Source organism: Scleropages formosus, chromosome 5 (genome assembly GCF_900964775.1).
Source record: "Scleropages formosus chromosome 5, fSclFor1.1, whole genome shotgun sequence".
Taxonomy (NCBI): Eukaryota; Metazoa; Chordata; class Actinopteri; order Osteoglossiformes; family Osteoglossidae; genus Scleropages; species Scleropages formosus.
Genome location: NC_041810.1, coordinates 16863269 through 16880772, shown reverse-complemented (window position 1 = coordinate 16880772; position 17504 = coordinate 16863269). Strand labels below are relative to the sequence as shown.

Below are 17504 nucleotides of genomic sequence, written 5' to 3'. Positions count from 1 at the left end.
ACCAAAAAAAAAAAAAGAAAAAGATGAAAACCTCATTCATACACATATGTACACAGTGCTGCTGGAAAATATGTGAGCCCTATAGGTTTGGTCATTATTCTTATTAAGAATATTAAAATAAACTTATCAAATGACTATGATTTACACACCTGATCCTACTTATCTACTTGGTGTAACCAATACAGCTTGGGCTTCACTTATTTTTACACCTGCCCTACTTGCATGTTTCTACTACACATGATTCCTTCTAAAGCAACATATGGAACTGGTCACTACACACCCATTATGTCACATGAGAAACACTGATTCTCATTAAATAACCATTTTATGGTAAAACTAAAGGACACAAGGGCTTCACATACATTCAAGCAACACCGTACATCTGTGGGTATAAACAGAAAATTAAAAACATTGAAAATGTGAGCCTCGCTATATGGTTTTTACTCCTCCCTGACATGTTACAAACAACAGCTGTGATGTCACTGATCTTTTCACTGAACTCATGATGTAAGGTGGAAGATCAAATGTGTAGGCAAAAACAAGAACGAGTACAAAACACACTTTTTTGGGGGGGTAAGAAAATGGGGAGATATTAAAACTACACAATGAAGAAATGTTACATGTTTCATGAGAATAAATGCACTTATGTACATAAATATCCACACACACATACTTGTGTTTACATGAAGATGGGCCATTGCCCACTGTGAACCACAAAAAGGTGTGTGTTTATCTTCATCAGCACAAATAAGTGTTGATTAGAAATGAATGCTGGTGTCCAGATTCATGCAGCGCAGCCTGTACTGCCAACATTACGGGGGTGGTGATGTAAGAGGGCAGTGCCATGATGAAAAAGTACACCCTGGCTTGTCTGGGTTCATTAGGGGTCCTGGCAGGTTATGGTACCTGTTTTTGCATGGAGGGAAGTGTTTAAGGGCAGGTCACGTCCTACTGCAATTCAACTGTTTTGATAGTCAATAGCAGTGACGCGAGTGTTCTTGGGTCTCGGCTCTCATCACATGGTCCAAAGTGATGTTGCTTCCTGTTTTTAAAAAGTGTTCTGCACCAACTTCACATACCAACATCAGCCATTCTCTTAAAAAGCTTCCCGCCCCATGCTGTGCCCCCCTTCACGCTCATTTAACCCACTGAAAACTGTCACATTCTACGCTCTATTGTGCAAAATACCCTAAAACATGAGTACGATAAAAACCTTCCTCTGTCCCACCCGCTAAACACGAGAAAAAAATACAGTAAACCCAAGTAACAACAGAATCATTATGCACTCACTGTTTTCCCAACAAGCCATAGTAATACCACAGCTTTGCTTGGTGGAAGAGTACAGCTGCTCACGAGACAAACCCCGACCCATCGGGGGCGTGGAGTAGGTGCTTAAATATAAACAAAAACAGCAAGTTGATGGTACTGTGAGCATGGACCCCCAACCATTAACTTTCAATGACAGTTTAGGGAGACGTGACCACTAACTACATGGATACGGTGAACTTTCCGGTGTGAAAGGACAGGGACAAAAAAAAAAAAGCAACATGAAGAGTAATAGGGCGGCACAGCAGGTAGCACTGGTGCCTTGCAGCTCCTGTGCTGTAGGTTCCAATGCGGGTTTAAACCTGGCTCAGTCCGCGGGGGATTTACATGTTCTCCCTGCATTCGCATGCGTTTCGTCCGGGTTCTCTGGTTTCCGCACACAGTCCAAAGAAGCGTTTCAGGTGGATTGGTAACAGTCACCATCTGCATGTGTAAATAAACATGGGTGTGTATTCGCCCTGTAATAGAGCAGCATCCCATCCAGGGTGTTCCCTGCTTGATGCCCTACACTTCTGAGATAAGATGCTGGATTATCACAAACTTGTACTGGACTACTATCGATAATTTGAGAACGAATGAAACTCATCGCAAATCAACTCAATAAAATCAACTTTTGTGTGAGGGCTGGCACACTCAGTCAACGTCAGGAGCAAAACACTGAAGATTTTATCAGTCTGCTGCAAGAAACACCAAACTGCGGTCCATCGTCCATCACAGACATGCAGGATTAAACGCTGGCAACGCAACCGCGACACATTTCACATCGAAGCGATGAAACGTACAGCATAATTCTAGCATAGAAAACTCCATAGCAAATCTTTAAAAATAAAAAGCTCCTGGGGGCAATGTGTAAACAAATTACATCTGCAAGCAAAAACCTGACTATTTAAAAAAAATTTAAAAAAAAAAAAAACACTGACCAATTGTGTCTAGCATACACACCATTTTAAACGTGAGAAATCAAGACCAATTAAGGAGCACCAACAGAAAGGTGAGGTGGCCAACCAGGGGCAGCAGTCTCTACTCGACACTTCGGCGAACGTAAGCCCACGTGGGTCTCTCTAACTGGTGCGCCACCATGGGGCTGTTTGCTGTCCGGCAGGGAAGATGGGCTCAGTTCCCATAGTCCTGCATTTTATTTCCCCTGAATGTCAAGAGTCTCCACACAAACACTCTGCATAGAGGCGAACGGGGTACATGCATGTAATTGTACTGCAGTCTGGCCTTCTCTGAGGCATCAAGGGAAAGAGTGCGCAGGACTGGCACAATCCCCATTTTAGTTTCTTTCCGCAGATGTGGATTCTCTTGCATCGGGAGTCTAAAACCTGGGCTGATAGAGAGACACCTGACCGCTGAGGCATCCGGACGCCAGTTGGCAGTGGGTGGGTGAGAACTTTGTCGTGAGGACCACGTCGCTGTGGGAGTAGACGGAGCGCACCTCGCGCAGTCGCTCCGTCTCGGTTGCCGGGCGGTCGGCTAGCTCGCCGCATCGCCCGTCGAATGCCAGCAGACGGACTCCGTAGCCAAAGGGGGAGCAGACGAGGCGTCCGTCCGGGCTGAAGCACAGCTCCTTGATGTAGCCTCGGCCCACGTTGGCCTCTTCGATGTAGTGGGTGAGCCGGAGTGAACGGCGCGGAGAGACTGCCCGCACCGGGGGGGCGCCCTCCTGGAATTCGTAGACACAGGTCCACTGCGGGAGGAGAGAAACCTCAATAACAACATTCACCGGGAATATGTTGAAGAGAGATGTGTACGAGATGGGTTTTGGGACCGCTTGAGTGCTAGGAAGGATTCAGCAGCTCTGAGGGAAAGAGGGAGCTCACCCCACCACACTGGAGCCAAAACCAAGAACCTACAATCTTTCGATTGTGAACCTTTTGTGCATGGCTATTATGAAAAAAATAAGCAGAAAGAGAGCTCTTTTGCATGACAGTAAAGGCCATAATATGGGTAAACACTTAAAACTTAAGCAGAAGTCCAATAGGTTTTAGACCTTTGTGAGCAGATCCCCACCCAATCCAAACACCCGCCAGATAGTTCTGAGGGTCCTTTCGTGGCACTACACCAATCATGTGGTTTCTCACCTCCTGGTCATCAGTGTTGCTGGAGCAGCGGAGCAGCGTGGCCCAGCCCTTGGGGTGTAGTTGCAGGGAGGTGATGCAGTTACCGCGGTCCCTCTCACCAGGCACCTCCGGGGTCAGAACCTCTAGACTGTTCCGTGGAGAGGCTCCTGGAGCATGAAGTCAGGTGAGAAAATTCACTACTCAGTGCGCAGTGATCTATTACTGCCATCTAATACACCATCAGATCAATAACTTCACAGTGTCGGACATAAAGTAATAATAAGTGCGCTGCAATAAGGTGGTATAGTAATACCATGGTATAAACAGGATTGTCCTATTTCCTCTTAAGGTCTCTCCTCACCTTCTCTGTGCGAGGCCTGGGGTCGGGCCTTGCTGGAGTCATTGCCGTGACGAGGGGCACCGGGAGTCCTGGAGCCGTCGGCGTTGAGGGTAGTGCGGCGGCTGCGGAGGGTGCGGTAGGTGCCCACCTCCAGCGACTGGGTCAGGTCCAGGTCGTGCAGGATGAGCAGGTAGCCCGACGAGGTCGAGATAAGCATCTTGGAGCAGTCGGGGGTGAGGCGCATTCGCATCAGGTAGCGCGTGTGGAAGAATTTCTTGTGTGGGCAACCGTCCTCAGTGAACCTGACATGGGAGAGGAGCAACAAAGGAGGGAGGGAGAGTTAAGCCTGGCAAGAAAAAATGTTTTTTGATGTATTTCTAGTATTAACCATAAGTTGTCCAAGCCCCACCTCCAAACATGTGGTATCATTTGAAAGCATAGAACACCCCCTATAATTTGCATCAGAACTCAACCGTGTAGCATGTATAGTTTGGGAGATGTGCTTAAATGACCAATGTCCTCTGGAGTGGACAAAAATTAACAGCTGAACCTCAAGAGGCTTATAGGTGGAAGTCTGGATGAGCTGCACAAAAATATTGCTTTTTGCCAGAGACTAATGGAAAAAGCTTGGAATGTGCCAAAAAGGTAGAATTAATGCCAATAAAAACTGTGGAACTGCGAGAAAGCAATTCACCTTCATTACATCATCAATTATAATTTATCAGTTATATCTTTGTTCCATTTTTGGCATGATTGATGGCAGAGTCCAATCAAAGTGATTTCAATAACTTTTTCTACTTTTTCCACATAGGCAGAAGGTAGCTTCATGGCTAAGCCCATACCTCGTAATCAAAGGCCCCAGGTTCAAATCCATGCTCCCAGCTTTCCACCCATAATCAAGGTACTGATGTTGAAGTGATACAATAAAAATTACCCAGCTGCGTAAATGGGTAAATAACTAAGAATCTTACAGTCCACACCTAACACTGTAAATCGGTTACAAGTAGTTTTTATTTGTCATTCCTCCATACAGCTTGTGTACAGTGGAACGAAATGTCGTTTCTTCGGAGACCATGATGCAAGACAGAACATAGCATAAGACAATGAATAAGTAAATTAAAAAAAATAAATAAATACAGAAACGTGTCAGATAAATTAATAAAAAACATCTTATGGTACACTACAAAAATAAAAGCCCATGGTAGAGTGGTTAGCACTTCTGCCTTCAGACCCAAAGATCGAAGGTTTGAAACTCACCTTCAGCTGTAGTAACCTTGAGCAAAGTACTTACCCTAAATTGCTCCAGTAAAATTACTCAGCTGTATAAATAGGTGACTAACTGTAACCTTAACATTGTAAGTCATTTGTAGAAAAGTGTCTCAGGTAAATGAATAAATAAATGTTGAGTACGATAAAAACCAACCGGCTTCATAATGACCCTGAGGTCTCACCTGTTGGTGTCCCAGGTGATGACGTTGCCATCAAAGCCAGAGGTGACCAGGAGACGCGTGTTGGTGTCGTACTCGATGTTCTTCACCCAGCTGGCATGGCCGTGCAGCGAGCACACCTTGGTGTTGAGCTTGCGCAGGTCCCACAGCGCGATGGTGGTGTCGTCCGAGCAGGTGGCGAACAGCCGGTTGTCCAGGAACCTGCGGGAGAAGGTGGCGGCAGGTCAACGCACATCAGTAGGAAACTACAGCATAACGATCGATGCCAGAGATCGAGGCGACGGCTAAATGGTGCCACTGTAATCCTTACAGGGTTGCAGTGGTCCAGAGCCTATCCTGGAAAAACAGGGTATGAGGCAGAGTACACCCTGGATGGGACACCAGTCCAATCACATTTTATGGGCAGTTCATCTCAAACGTGTTGAAACTGTGGGAGGAAACCGGAGCACCTGGACGACACCCACAAATACACAAGGAAAACATGCAAACTCCACACACGCTGAGCCGGATTTGAACCCACGTCGAAATCCACAACTTAAGAGCTGTGAGGCACCAGCACTACCTGCTGCTCCACCATGCTGCCCTTCAGCTGATACAATGATGATGTAATACTATTTAATCATCATCATCAGCAAGCACTGGTTAGGGAAGGTGTTCCGGAACGTTCTATACAAAGTCTAACGTAATGTCCGAGATGGGGATCTTAGTACAACTGCTATTATATTACAGTAGTCGTGAGCCTGAAACACACTGTCACCAGGAGTGGCTGGTTATTCTGGATGTGCAGACCTGGCCCTTGTGGACATCTCTCTCTCACACACACACACACACGTTTGTTCATGTTTCCTGCATCTGGGGTATGAAGGTTGCAGAATATTCTGCATGACTCTCCACCACTTGCGTGTGGCTAAATCCTCTACCCATTATGATAAGTCTCATCAAAGTAGTATTATAATAATAATAATAATAATATAGCTGAGACCTGTATCTACGGTGACTTACAATGTCAGTGTATTAACCATTTGCTCATTTATACAGCAGGTATTTTTACTGTATGAACACAGGGTAAGCACCCTCATAAAGGATACTACAGGAGTGGTATTTGAATCAACAACATTTAGATTAAACTTCTTGCTGGAGGTCAAGAACTTTGCTCGGTGTTCACGGGGAAATCAAGAGGTAGAATCATCCATTCTCTCTGTAAGGTGTAATGAGGGGTAATGAACCAGTGCCCACCTGATGTTGTTCACACAGTCCTCGTGGGCCTCCACCAGGGTCTTAATGTGCTTGGAAGATACAGGGTCAAAGAGAAGGACCTCGGTCTGTTCGCACGCCACCGTCAGCACTGACCTACAACCAGAGGGCAAGAGCTTATTCCTCACCGGGACAAATAACCAAAAGCCTCTTTTGCATTGAACGCAAACCCATTTCCATGACTGCGGTCACTGTGACTAAAGCTCAAGGAGTGCAGGATATGAACCCTAAAATCTGATGCATTTCAAGGATGAGTAAGTAATTATTAAACTTTACCTAACTGATACATTTTAAGTAGCCTTGATCAAATGCAAGACAAGTGACTTTACCATGATTTACCCACCTATACAATTGGATATTCTTACTGCACCAGTTTACGTTCTCTCTCTAATATGCTTATTATTGCTATTATCAATAATAATGAACTTTACATGATACATTTTTATAAGAGCCTCGAGGAAATTTAAGACAAGTGACTTTACAGTGATTTACCCATTCACACCAGTTTCTACAATGGGAGAGGAGCCTTAAGTTAAAATAGGGGAGGCTTAAGGCAGCAGTCGGTCCAAGTGAGTTCTAATCCGCAGCATTTGAATGGTCAATAAGTATTAGTATTAGCAATACTAATCTAATCTGGTGCCTTGGGCCGGCATTGTCGGAATTCACCACGATTTACCCGTGTACACAGTACAGTACACAGTATTCCTACTGCATCGAACTAAGCACAACTGCGGCGCCGCAGGTCAGATGCAGCCAGGTGGGACTGGGACTGGAACCGGAACCAGCAACCGCTACAGACTGCCTGGCAGGTGACTGACAGCCCTAACCGCTCCGGCGCAGAGCCTGAGAAGAAGAAGAGCTCTGAGCAGGCGATCGGATGGGTTCGAGGCCCGGCGCGTACCCATCGGGCGAGTACTCCAGGTTGAACACGGCGCCGTGCGTCCTCGTGCCCAGGTTCACCGAGTCCGCGGGGTGCATCGAGCTGTACAGGCTCGTCATGGTCCTGAAGTTGTCCCGCGCGGGGTCCACGAAGAGCCCCCTGCCGAGAGCCCTCTGCCGCAGCCACCAGAACACCCCCCCGAGCCGCGGCCGCTCGCGGAGCCGCTCCGCCGCATCGCCCGGCCTGTCCGGGTGCGACTTGGCCGCGCTCATGGCGCTGCGACCGCGAACGAGCCCTCTGTAGCTACCGGCGACGGCTTCCCGTCGGGGTCTCGGCTGCGCCCGAGCGACGATCCGCTCGCATTATGAGCGCAGACCCCCTCGCTCGCGACGAGCTACACGCGAACGTACAAGCAGCAGAACGGCCAGAACAGAGAACAGCTGAGCGCAGAACCCGCAAAGATCTGCTTCCGGTTCGCGCCGGACGCGCGCTTCAAAGTAAAAGTCCCCCCCGAACGGCTCGCAAACAAACAGCGCAAACATCTTTTACGTGTGTGTTTGTATCTATATATATATACTGTATATACATGTTACGCACATTCGAGCCTTTTCAAAGTGTCATACATATAAAGCAAGCGCTTTGCAGGTATATAAATGGCCGGAATTGCAGCTGTAACGGAGCTCTTATGTGTGAGAAGTATCCTCATAGTTCCTCACGTCTGAAATAAAAGCACCCCTTCCTTTCAGCTCCTGTCACCCAAAATGCATTTTCGCAGTTTTCATCAAAAAAAAAAAAAAAATTATTAAAAATTGCCTTGCTCTTCAGTAAGGGGCTGTAAAGGGGAAAGCTGGTGACTCTTTACCCGTTTTAATGGTTCGAAATAGCAGTGGCCAAATTGTATTGGTATTCGTACTGAGGCAGGACATGGATCTGAGCGTTTTCTGAAGAACAGTTGGTTTTAAAGTTGGTTAAATAGCTGAAATATCGATTAAAGCAGAAGAAATGTTTCCAGTAGGGTTGCCATATGTGGACCAGGACCCCTCTTACCACATCCCACCTGACATTCCTCAGTTTCTTGTCACACAAAAAAACACATGAAAGTGCTCAACGAGTGTGTAAGCTGCCTCAAATAACATATTATGCTATATCCATTAAGTGCACTAAGCTCATATAATTTGCCCCCGATACTGATTTTTACATCCACTTCTTCATGAGGTACTGCAAAAAAATTCCCATGTTAAAACATGAATCTTCATTATTCCCTTTCTTTTACTTTTCTGTCAGTTAACAAGCTCTAGTAAAGATAAGTCACCCAAATATAGTGTTTATGAACGTGGATCGCCATGGCCATTGTTGAAAGCGTCACAGGGATTTGCAGACCATTGTTGCTGTGACAATGGCCACGCGGCGGCTTTCACATATCAACCACATGTTCCTCCCATCCTGCTTTTAAATGGCCTGATCCTGCAGAGAGCGGCTGTCCCGTCGTCCCATCATGGCCAGGTTCATACCCTTTTCTCTTTTCACATTCCAGCGGTGGCTGTCCTTCCCCCGTCGCCCCAGAGGGCCCATACTCCGCCGGAGCATGGCATCCGAACTGCCCACCCGGTTCGACTTCCTGGTGATTGGCGGGGGGTCGGGAGGCCTCGCTGGTGCACGGAGGGCGGCGGAGCTCGGAGCCACAGCCGCCGTAATCGAGAGCCACCGACTCGGAGGTACCTGCGTGAGTAAACCCCCCCCCCCCCACTGCCTGGATGCACGAATAGAGGAGAGTCATCAGTCATTGCTGTCCTCACTTTCCAATATAGGAAGGGCTCAACTGGAAGCCTCCGGACGTTGCTCTGTTTATGAAATCTTTTGTTACCATGCAGCGACAGTTATAAAGGGGCCTGAGCACACCATACCGAGCATAAATAAAAAAAGTTCTTCTTTTTTAAAAAAAAGACTTTTGACAGGAGAGACGGAAACAGGTGGCAGATTGTAGGACTAGAGACCATTGTGATATCTACCGGAGAGGGTGTCAACCAACCAGTTTAAGTTAAACAGCTGGATACTGCTAATAAAGATGAAAAATGCCCATAATAGGAGCCACATATGACAACAGCAGCACATATTGCTGAAATTATAGGCCTACTATATATTATTTATTTGACATGTTTAGGTGAATGTCAGTCATTGGCTGGTAATATCTATATCAATAGTGTTTAAATTCAGTGTTTGGGGGGGTTCATTTTAAAGAAAGCAATAAGAAATATCGAGACAACAAGAAAAATAAAGAGTAGGAAAGAGTGCTCTTTTGCACAGCAAAACTTCACTCTGCACATCACAGTTTACCTGCAAACCTGAGTCTGAGTTGATTTGTGCTATGACCTAATATGACCTTTACCGTTAAAAACACTGCATACAGGGTGAATTGAGTGTTTTCGCACTTGTACATGTGCATTTAGTGTGTCTAGTCATACATTTGCAACAGCGCACAAACAGATGTTTTAGTATTAGTATAGCTGAAATATAGATGTTTTAGTATTAGCTGGAAACAGTTTTTGGGTAATTTGAGGAGCCGCTTAACTTTTCAGGAGCAGATAATGTGAACTAATGAGACGTGAAGGGAACAGAGAAAGACAAAAATTGAGGAGGGAGCCTTGGAATTAATCTACTCAACATTCACATCAGCCAACAAAAAAGATCATGTCAAACTTCCTTTGCTTAATCTAGTCTAAAACCTGGTGTCAAAATTGCAGAACTATACAACATGCCCCATGTGATGGACTGCAGGCAACTTTTTTGCAGAGGTCTTGTGAGGCTTTGAATAATTTTTAAAACAAAGGAATGAATAAATAAATAAATCAATAAGAAAAAAATTAAATTAAACTAGGGCTTTCATTGTGTACCTCAATTCTGGACACTATTTTGACTGGCACAGTTCTCAGGAGTCTTATAGAATGTGAAAATACTCCATAAACAGTTGAATCATCTATAAAATGAGGAAAAAAGAAGAAAAAATGAAAAAGTACCTTTTATCGGAAAATGTATCACTGTCATTCTTCATTCAAAAATGTAATTTATAGTTATATGATTATTAGGCCCAAAAAGCCATGAAAAATGTGAATAGTCTTTTAATGATGTTATGCTCATAATGACTTGCACAGAATAATGATAACCTTTGTTCATTTTTTTCTTCTTTTTCAGGTAAATGTTGGCTGTGTACCTAAAAAGGCATGATTTTTTTTCATCTTCTGAAATCTTAAATAATGGAACAGAATACAAATTATTACTTCTGTTCTTTAAGGGAGCTTGTCTGACATTCAATGAATTACAAAAATTCTAGCTGATTTTAGCTACAAGGAAAAAACATGTTAAAACTAAACTTAATTGAATTTGTAATTTTTATACAGTTTCTAGGGACAAATTTAAGGTGTTCAGATAACTGCATATTTATTCATTTTTTTATTGCAGGTTATGTGGAACACTGCAGTTCATGCAGAATACCTCTCTGATCAAGCAGACTATGGTTTTTTGGGTGGTAATGCACAATTTAGTTGGCAGTAAGTGGTTGATCGCCTGCATTTACCTGTATAAACAACTATAAAATTTATGTATTTCTCTAAGAATCAGCAACACACTCTGTACATAGTCAACAGTTAATCATGGAAATGTCAGATACAGTTTTGTCTGTCCTTTTTGGTTAAGTCATAAAACCTTTTTGCTGCTTTGCTCATTTCAGATATATAAAAAATAAAAGAGACGATTATGTCAGACGTCTGAATCAGATTTATCGGAATAATCTTGACAAGGTGAGCCATCTAAATGTTTTAAGATACTTAATACTAAAATTGAGATAGAGTGGGACTCTGTGATTTATATGCTATTGTTTGTCTTCTTTTGATAAGAGGACTGTGCTCTTTATGTACTCTTTTCTTTCTGATGGCATGGAAACAATTGTGTTGTATAGCAGCTGTTCACATGGACAAAAACCTCCAATTCAGTTCTTTTTAAAGTAGTCGCAAGTAAACTTTGAACTGGACCCCAGCAGGACCTGATAGATGCTGTTCAGTAAACCCTCAAATATTAAAATATTCTTTTGGACGGCTGCAGTTGTACCCCCTAACCTAGGTCCCCGCCCCACAAAAAATAACAAGTCTTTTAGACATAATTTCAATGAAACTGCCAGTTCGAACTGCTGGTCTCAACAGGCGAAAATCCAGATGATTCAGGGCCATGCGGTGTTCACAGATGACCCTGAACCCACTGTGGAGGTGAATGGGAAGAAGTACACGGCCCCACACATCCTCATCGCCACCGGAGGGCGCCCTAGCGTGCTCACCGAAAGTGAGGTGCCAGGTAAGAGTCACTCCCTTGACACCTCTTCAGCCTCCTGTCCTGTTTGGTAGTTTTATTACAGTATATGGTCACCCTGCATCCAGTATTTGAGGGGAAAATATCAGAATGTGAATGAGAATGAGTTTTATTGGCCAAGTGTGCTGATGCCCACAAGGAATTTGCTCTGGTTCTTGATCCTTCCAGTATTTACAGACAACAAACAGCTGACACAGAATTGCAGAATAAATAAATAACATATTTACAGAGTATACAACAAGAGAGCATAAATACAAAAAATGTAAATAAATAAGACGTAAATTACAAAAATGATAGGATATTGTTGTACTGATAGGATACTGTACCTGTCGGGGAGTGTTAACTTAAATATACTACATTAGGAATTATTTGCTTAACACTCCTCCTGGTGCACAAATAAACTGGGAGAACCAGGAATGGCCCTCTTGCGAGAAAATAATTGATGGTCATGGTGGAATAAACACATTTTTTCCTGGGCTACTTTTTTCTCTAAACACGCATGTGCAAAATTACCCGTGAAGGTGAACGAAACCCTGCAGCGGGGACACTTTTGTTGCCACCGCCGCTGTTGGGTTTCTGCAGGCTGAAGGAATGGGACTGACCAACAGGCCGGTCAGAGCACTGTAATCATGGTCTTTGACCTCTATTGTCAGGTGCGAATCTTGGCATCACAAGCAACGGCTTCTTTGAGCTCGAGTACCTGCCCAGGTGAGTTGCTGGTGAACCTGTTATACCAGATAAAATGTATTAATTCAGCAGATAGTTTTCTCTAACGTGATGTGGAACTTGGAGTAAACATGTATTTCACAACTGATGAAGAGCTTTAATTACAGGCACAAGACTGACAGCAGTTTGTCCAATACCACTGTTTTTGTCGCTGCATATTACATGAGTAGCTACCTATAGAATTAAGTCTCTTAGGAAATATGAATGATATTCATAATGGATGGTGTGATCCAAATTTACTGAAGTAGATTTTAGGAGATTAGGAAAAAAGCTGGTTCGGAATACATCTGTTTTGAGACCCTTTTTGAATGCTGGAAGGGATTCAGCAGATCTGAGGGATGGAGGGAGTTCATTTTACCACACTAGAGATAAAACAGAGAACCTGTTGACTTTTGGATTTTCCATAAGAGGCGCACGTGTGGCTCCATACATTGATAATCGTTCTCTTTCTGAATGGCGTAGTCGTTGAACCTTTAGATGTTTGTCCATTCATTCCAAGTCGGTGCGCATTAGCTCCACCTGTTTTTAACTACCCCCCCTCAGGCGCAGTGTTTTAGTGGGGGCTGGGTACATCGCCGTGGAGATGGCTGGCATCCTCTCTACACTTGGGTCCAAAACTTCCATCATCATCCGACAGGGTGGGGTAAGGCTGCCTCCAGACCTGCTTCCCTGGTGTTACAATCCCCCAGTGCTGCACCCATGTACCACGCCACAAGGGATCATTGCTAGTTAGTTATTGTTATTTCGCCCTCGTTTGCAACCTTGTTAACTGAATTACTCTTCAAAAATCAACAGAGACCCACAGCACGTTTACCATGCTTCCTTTATATGCACTTTGTAGGTATTGCGGAATTTTGACTCCCTGATAAGTGCAAACTGTACTAAGGAGTTGCAGAACTCTGGTATAGAGCTGTGGAAAAACACCCAGGTAACTCCTGTCTTCATGAGTAACCGCTGAAATTACATTATAACTGAAGTTGTGGTGTAAAAGTTGCACTCTGTTACAGCCCTTAACTGGTCCCTGTGGACTTTGCTACGCTCAGGTGAAATCGGTAAGGAAGACGGAAGATGGCCTGGAGGTAACAGTGCTCACCACAGACCCTGAGAAGAAGGAGGAGGAGAAGATTGGGACCATTGAGGGCGTTGACTGTCTGCTCTGGGCCATCGGCCGTCGGCCCAACACTGAATACCTCAACCTCAACCGCATTGTAAGTGTACCTGATACACAGCTTGGAGCAGGAGGAGTGCATTATGGGATAGATCATCACTTACTTCAACAGGTTTATACAATTTACAGAAAGAAGAAATTCCTACCCGTTTTTTCTAAAAGAAAATAATTTAGAAATTAACTGAAGATGACAGAATGAACGTCAAAATGTCACGTAAAGGGAAAATAAGACCATACTATTTAATTCTCTTTATATAGTATGTTCTTAATTCCCTTAAGTTTGAGGCCAATTAATTTTATTTTGTCATTATATTTACGTTATGCTTCACTAACAACTGGAAATTATCTGTGATATAAATTTGGGTATTGTGAATGAAATCCTAAAAGGGGATTTGAAGGAAATGAAACGTATTATGAACATTTATTAACAATTATAAATTGAGAGAAACTCTAATTGTGCTCCATCTCCAACAGGGTGTGGACCTTGATGAGAAAGGACACATCGTTGTAGACGAGTTTCAAAACACCACTCGCCAGGGAGTGTACGCGGTCGGAGATGTCTGTGGAAAGGTCCTACTCACACCAGGTACGGATGTCCTCCTTTGCTGTGTCTGCTGGCCCATGATGGTACCTGTACTGGTTATCTGAAGGTTGCTTTAGTGTCCCTGACCAAGGTACTCAGCCTAATGTGCTTCAAGAAAAATACCCAGCTCTATAAATGCAGTGGAATGAGCTCCCTCTCTCCCTCAAAGCTGCTGAATCCCTCTCAAAACACATCTTTTTCAATCCCACTTCTCTCGATTGTGTATCTGCCCCTTAAACTTTCACTACGTTATTTGTCAAAAAAGTATTCTCTATCAATTCTATTTACAGCTACTGATAATGTAATGTATGCTGTTGTTGGACTAACTGACCACACTTCTCTGCCTCTGTTGGTGACTTTTGATGCACTTTTGATTACTCTGAATTGTATGTAATTTTGAGGAAAAGCATCTGTTGAATGAATAAATGTAAATATGTCAAATATTGTGAGTCATTTTCGATAAAATCACCAGCTAGGCAAATAATTAATAACAATATCCTTCTGGTTTGCTTGTCTGTCTGGATTGTAATAGGTAATAGCTAAAAAAAAGCAAAGTGACTAGTGGGGGTAGTAAAAGGACTTTTATGGACAGGATTTAACTTTATAACTTTGAGACATTGGCAGAATATAATTTCTTGAGTTTTTTTGCCTGCTGGGGTGGACTATAAAATTCACAAGCAGATCATATTAAATTAAGCACTTTTATTCCCTAAATTATTTGATTGCGAACTGCTGTAACCCCAATTTCTACTCAACAAACATCCACTCTTAAGAAATGATATCTTCTGACTATACCTTCAATTAAAGTGTATTTTACTCAACTCAAACATGCTTATTTGACACTGTTTCCAAAAAATGTCTTTTATCCCCATGTGAGAATGTTATCTGCATGTCCATCACACATATGATAAATAGGAATTCTCTGTCTTCCTTTGGTAGTCACCATGATCACATATATGATAGTATGACACTTTACTATGAAGTACAAGCAGCATGTGGGCAGAACAGTGTACCCCTGTATTTTACCTTTGGGTTTTTGAGCAGGAACTTGGAGGAGCACATTCATGCGTGGCCTTATATATGTTCTGTATGTTTTTGTGGGGTCAGTCGCCATCGCTGCAGGCAGGAAGCTGGCGCACCGGCTGTTTGAGGGCAAGAGGGATTCCAAAGTGGAGTACAGCAACATTCCCAGTGTGGTGTTCACCCACCCTCCCATCGGAACGGTGGGACTCACCGAGGGTGAGTCCGTGCACGGCTCACAATCGCATCAAAAGTTTGATTCATCTTTGCCAAAGGAGTTTGTACACTGAATTAGCTTAGTTCTGCCAACATGTGATTTCAGGATTCTGAATCTTCCTGACTTCCACATTTGAGGACATCCTTGCACTGTGTTTCATCATAAGGAGCCGTTCATAAGGGACTGACTTTTATTTCAGAGGAGGCCATAAAGACCCATGGAAAAGAGAATGTGAAAACCTACAAAACAACCTTCACCCCCATGTACCATGCCATAACCACCAGGAAGACTCAGTGCATCATGAAGCTTGTGTGTGTGGGCAAGGAGAAGAAGGTAGGAGGCCAGGGTTCACTAGGCACAAAAACCTGTATTGTGGTGTAGAGAATGATTTACTGCAGGTTTGGAAAGCTATCAGTTGTAGGTCACTGATTCTGGATGATTACAGTCTACTTTATTGGTGCACCTTACTCTTCTTTTGCACTCAAACGAAACCTTCGTCTCTACCCTGGAGGTGGTCGGACTCCACATGCAAGGTCTGGGCTGTGATGAAATGCTCCAGGGTTTTGCCGTGGCCATCAGGATGGGTGCCACCAAGGCCGACTTTGACAACACCGTTGCTATCCACCCTACTTCCTCGGAGGAGCTGGTTACCATGCGCTAGACACTGGCCCCCAAGCTCCTTCGTGGAAGCAGGAGGGGCGGGGCCTCAGAACAACTCTCGCTTCTGCGTCGCTGAGAATTTTAACTCCGGGTGAACATCCATTCCACATCACACCTTGGTCTCCATTGCATTCAGTGAACTGAAATTTTTTCTTAGCCTTCATGTTCTAGTTTGACTGTGCTGATATTAAAGATACGGTCTGTTACCATAGCAGCCCCATATGATGCCGTGTGATTTTTCTCCTACTTCTAGCATGAACTCCCGCTCCAAAGAGGTAAATATTGATAAATAAACCACGATGATGACTGATCACTGTTTTTTGCAGTGAGAATTGTGCTCAACCGGGGAATATTATTCTGTCATGCAAAGACCATAAAAACTGCCCTAACTTGAAAATGCATTGATTTTGACTTATGTGACTTACAAGGTGAAAGGTTATGGCAACAACACAGTGCTTAGTGATAAGTAATATGAGCACCATGAAAACCCCGCAATAAATCATCAGTGGTAATTGTCATTGTGAAAAGCAATCAGTCACCTACAACCGAGGACACATACGGAAGCTCTTGTTCTTCTAGCAGGAGAACAAGGAGTTTATGACAAGATGGCCCAAATCAACTGGATTGGAGAGTTTACTTTGTCTGAGAAGCAAAAGTCAGTGCCGACAGGATGCAGTCCTTCATTGTCATTCATTGTTCTTAAATCTCAGCTGCGGTTATCAACAGCAACAATTTAGCCACAGTTTCCAAACTGCCAGGTGTCTGTTTACACTATGTGATCATTTGGCCAGAATCAGGAAACAAGATTTGTTGAGCATCCCACTACACGTGACATTGGCATGATGATTAGTACGACGCGCCGTAGCCAATGGCGTTTGCAGCAATGTCACGTGATGATTCATGAAGCCCAACCGATCCCTTCATGTCCTATTTCCTAATGGTGAAGGGCAGTCTAAAACCCACTTGAAAGTATTAGTCTTGAACCACAAACAAGTCTTTTAAAAGCCATTTGAGTTGTATGATCACACCATGTCTTTAGCATCGCAGAAAACGACATAAACTCGACAGGCCGGTTAGCTCAGTTGGTTAGAGCGTGGTGCTAATAACGCCAAGGTCGCGGGTTCGATCCCCGTACGGGCCATTCCTTTTCACACTACTTTTCCACAAGTCTCTCGGCACATTCACACGGACTTACGTTGGTACCTGAAAGGTGGGTGCGGTAAATAAAGTGGTATGTCATGAAATACTTTACACTCATCCCAACTGAATCGAAAACATTCCTCTGCATAATGTTAAGCACGTCATTAGCAATTACCCGCCTGTTTTTTTTTTTAATCAAATACATGCATTCCTTTCTTTCTGTAATCTATACTGAATATAATTTTTACGAGCACTTCATAAGAACGACCTTCTAATAGCGTGAGGTACCGTGATTCTCGCGATACTAGACAGGATGTGGTATA

General features: G+C 43.8%; 2 protein-coding genes and 1 non-coding gene across 3 annotated transcripts; 2 read left to right on the top strand and 1 right to left on the bottom strand.

The window, feature by feature from the left end:
• Positions 1 to 312: 312 nt before the first annotated feature.
• On the bottom strand, positions 313 to 7750 carry wdr32 (WD repeat domain 32). Its single transcript, XM_018746373.2, has 6 exons — positions 7333 to 7750; positions 6414 to 6527; positions 5181 to 5378; positions 3751 to 4031; positions 3411 to 3556; positions 313 to 3016 (listed from the first exon to the last, which is right to left on the bottom strand). The coding sequence occupies exons 1-6, from the start codon at positions 7581 to 7583 to the stop codon at positions 2645 to 2647; spliced, it is 1362 nt and encodes a 453-aa protein (XP_018601889.2). The 5' UTR covers positions 7584 to 7750; the 3' UTR covers positions 313 to 2644.
• A 1146-nt stretch (positions 7751 to 8896) lies between these two features.
• LOC108930903 (glutathione reductase, mitochondrial-like) lies at positions 8897 to 16042 on the top strand. Its single transcript, XM_018746386.1, has 12 exons — positions 8897 to 9034; positions 10501 to 10527; positions 10768 to 10856; positions 11036 to 11105; positions 11505 to 11652; positions 12321 to 12375; positions 12937 to 13036; positions 13235 to 13321; positions 13437 to 13601; positions 14036 to 14147; positions 15581 to 15714; positions 15893 to 16042. The coding sequence occupies exons 1-12, from the start codon at positions 8897 to 8899 to the stop codon at positions 16040 to 16042; spliced, it is 1275 nt and encodes a 424-aa protein (XP_018601902.1).
• Positions 16043 to 17108: 1066 nt separating this feature from the next.
• trnai-aau (transfer RNA isoleucine (anticodon AAU)) lies at positions 17109 to 17182 on the top strand. The gene has a single exon. It is a non-coding gene; the product is annotated as a tRNA-Ile (tRNA).
• The last annotated feature ends 322 nt before the right edge of the window (positions 17183 to 17504 follow it).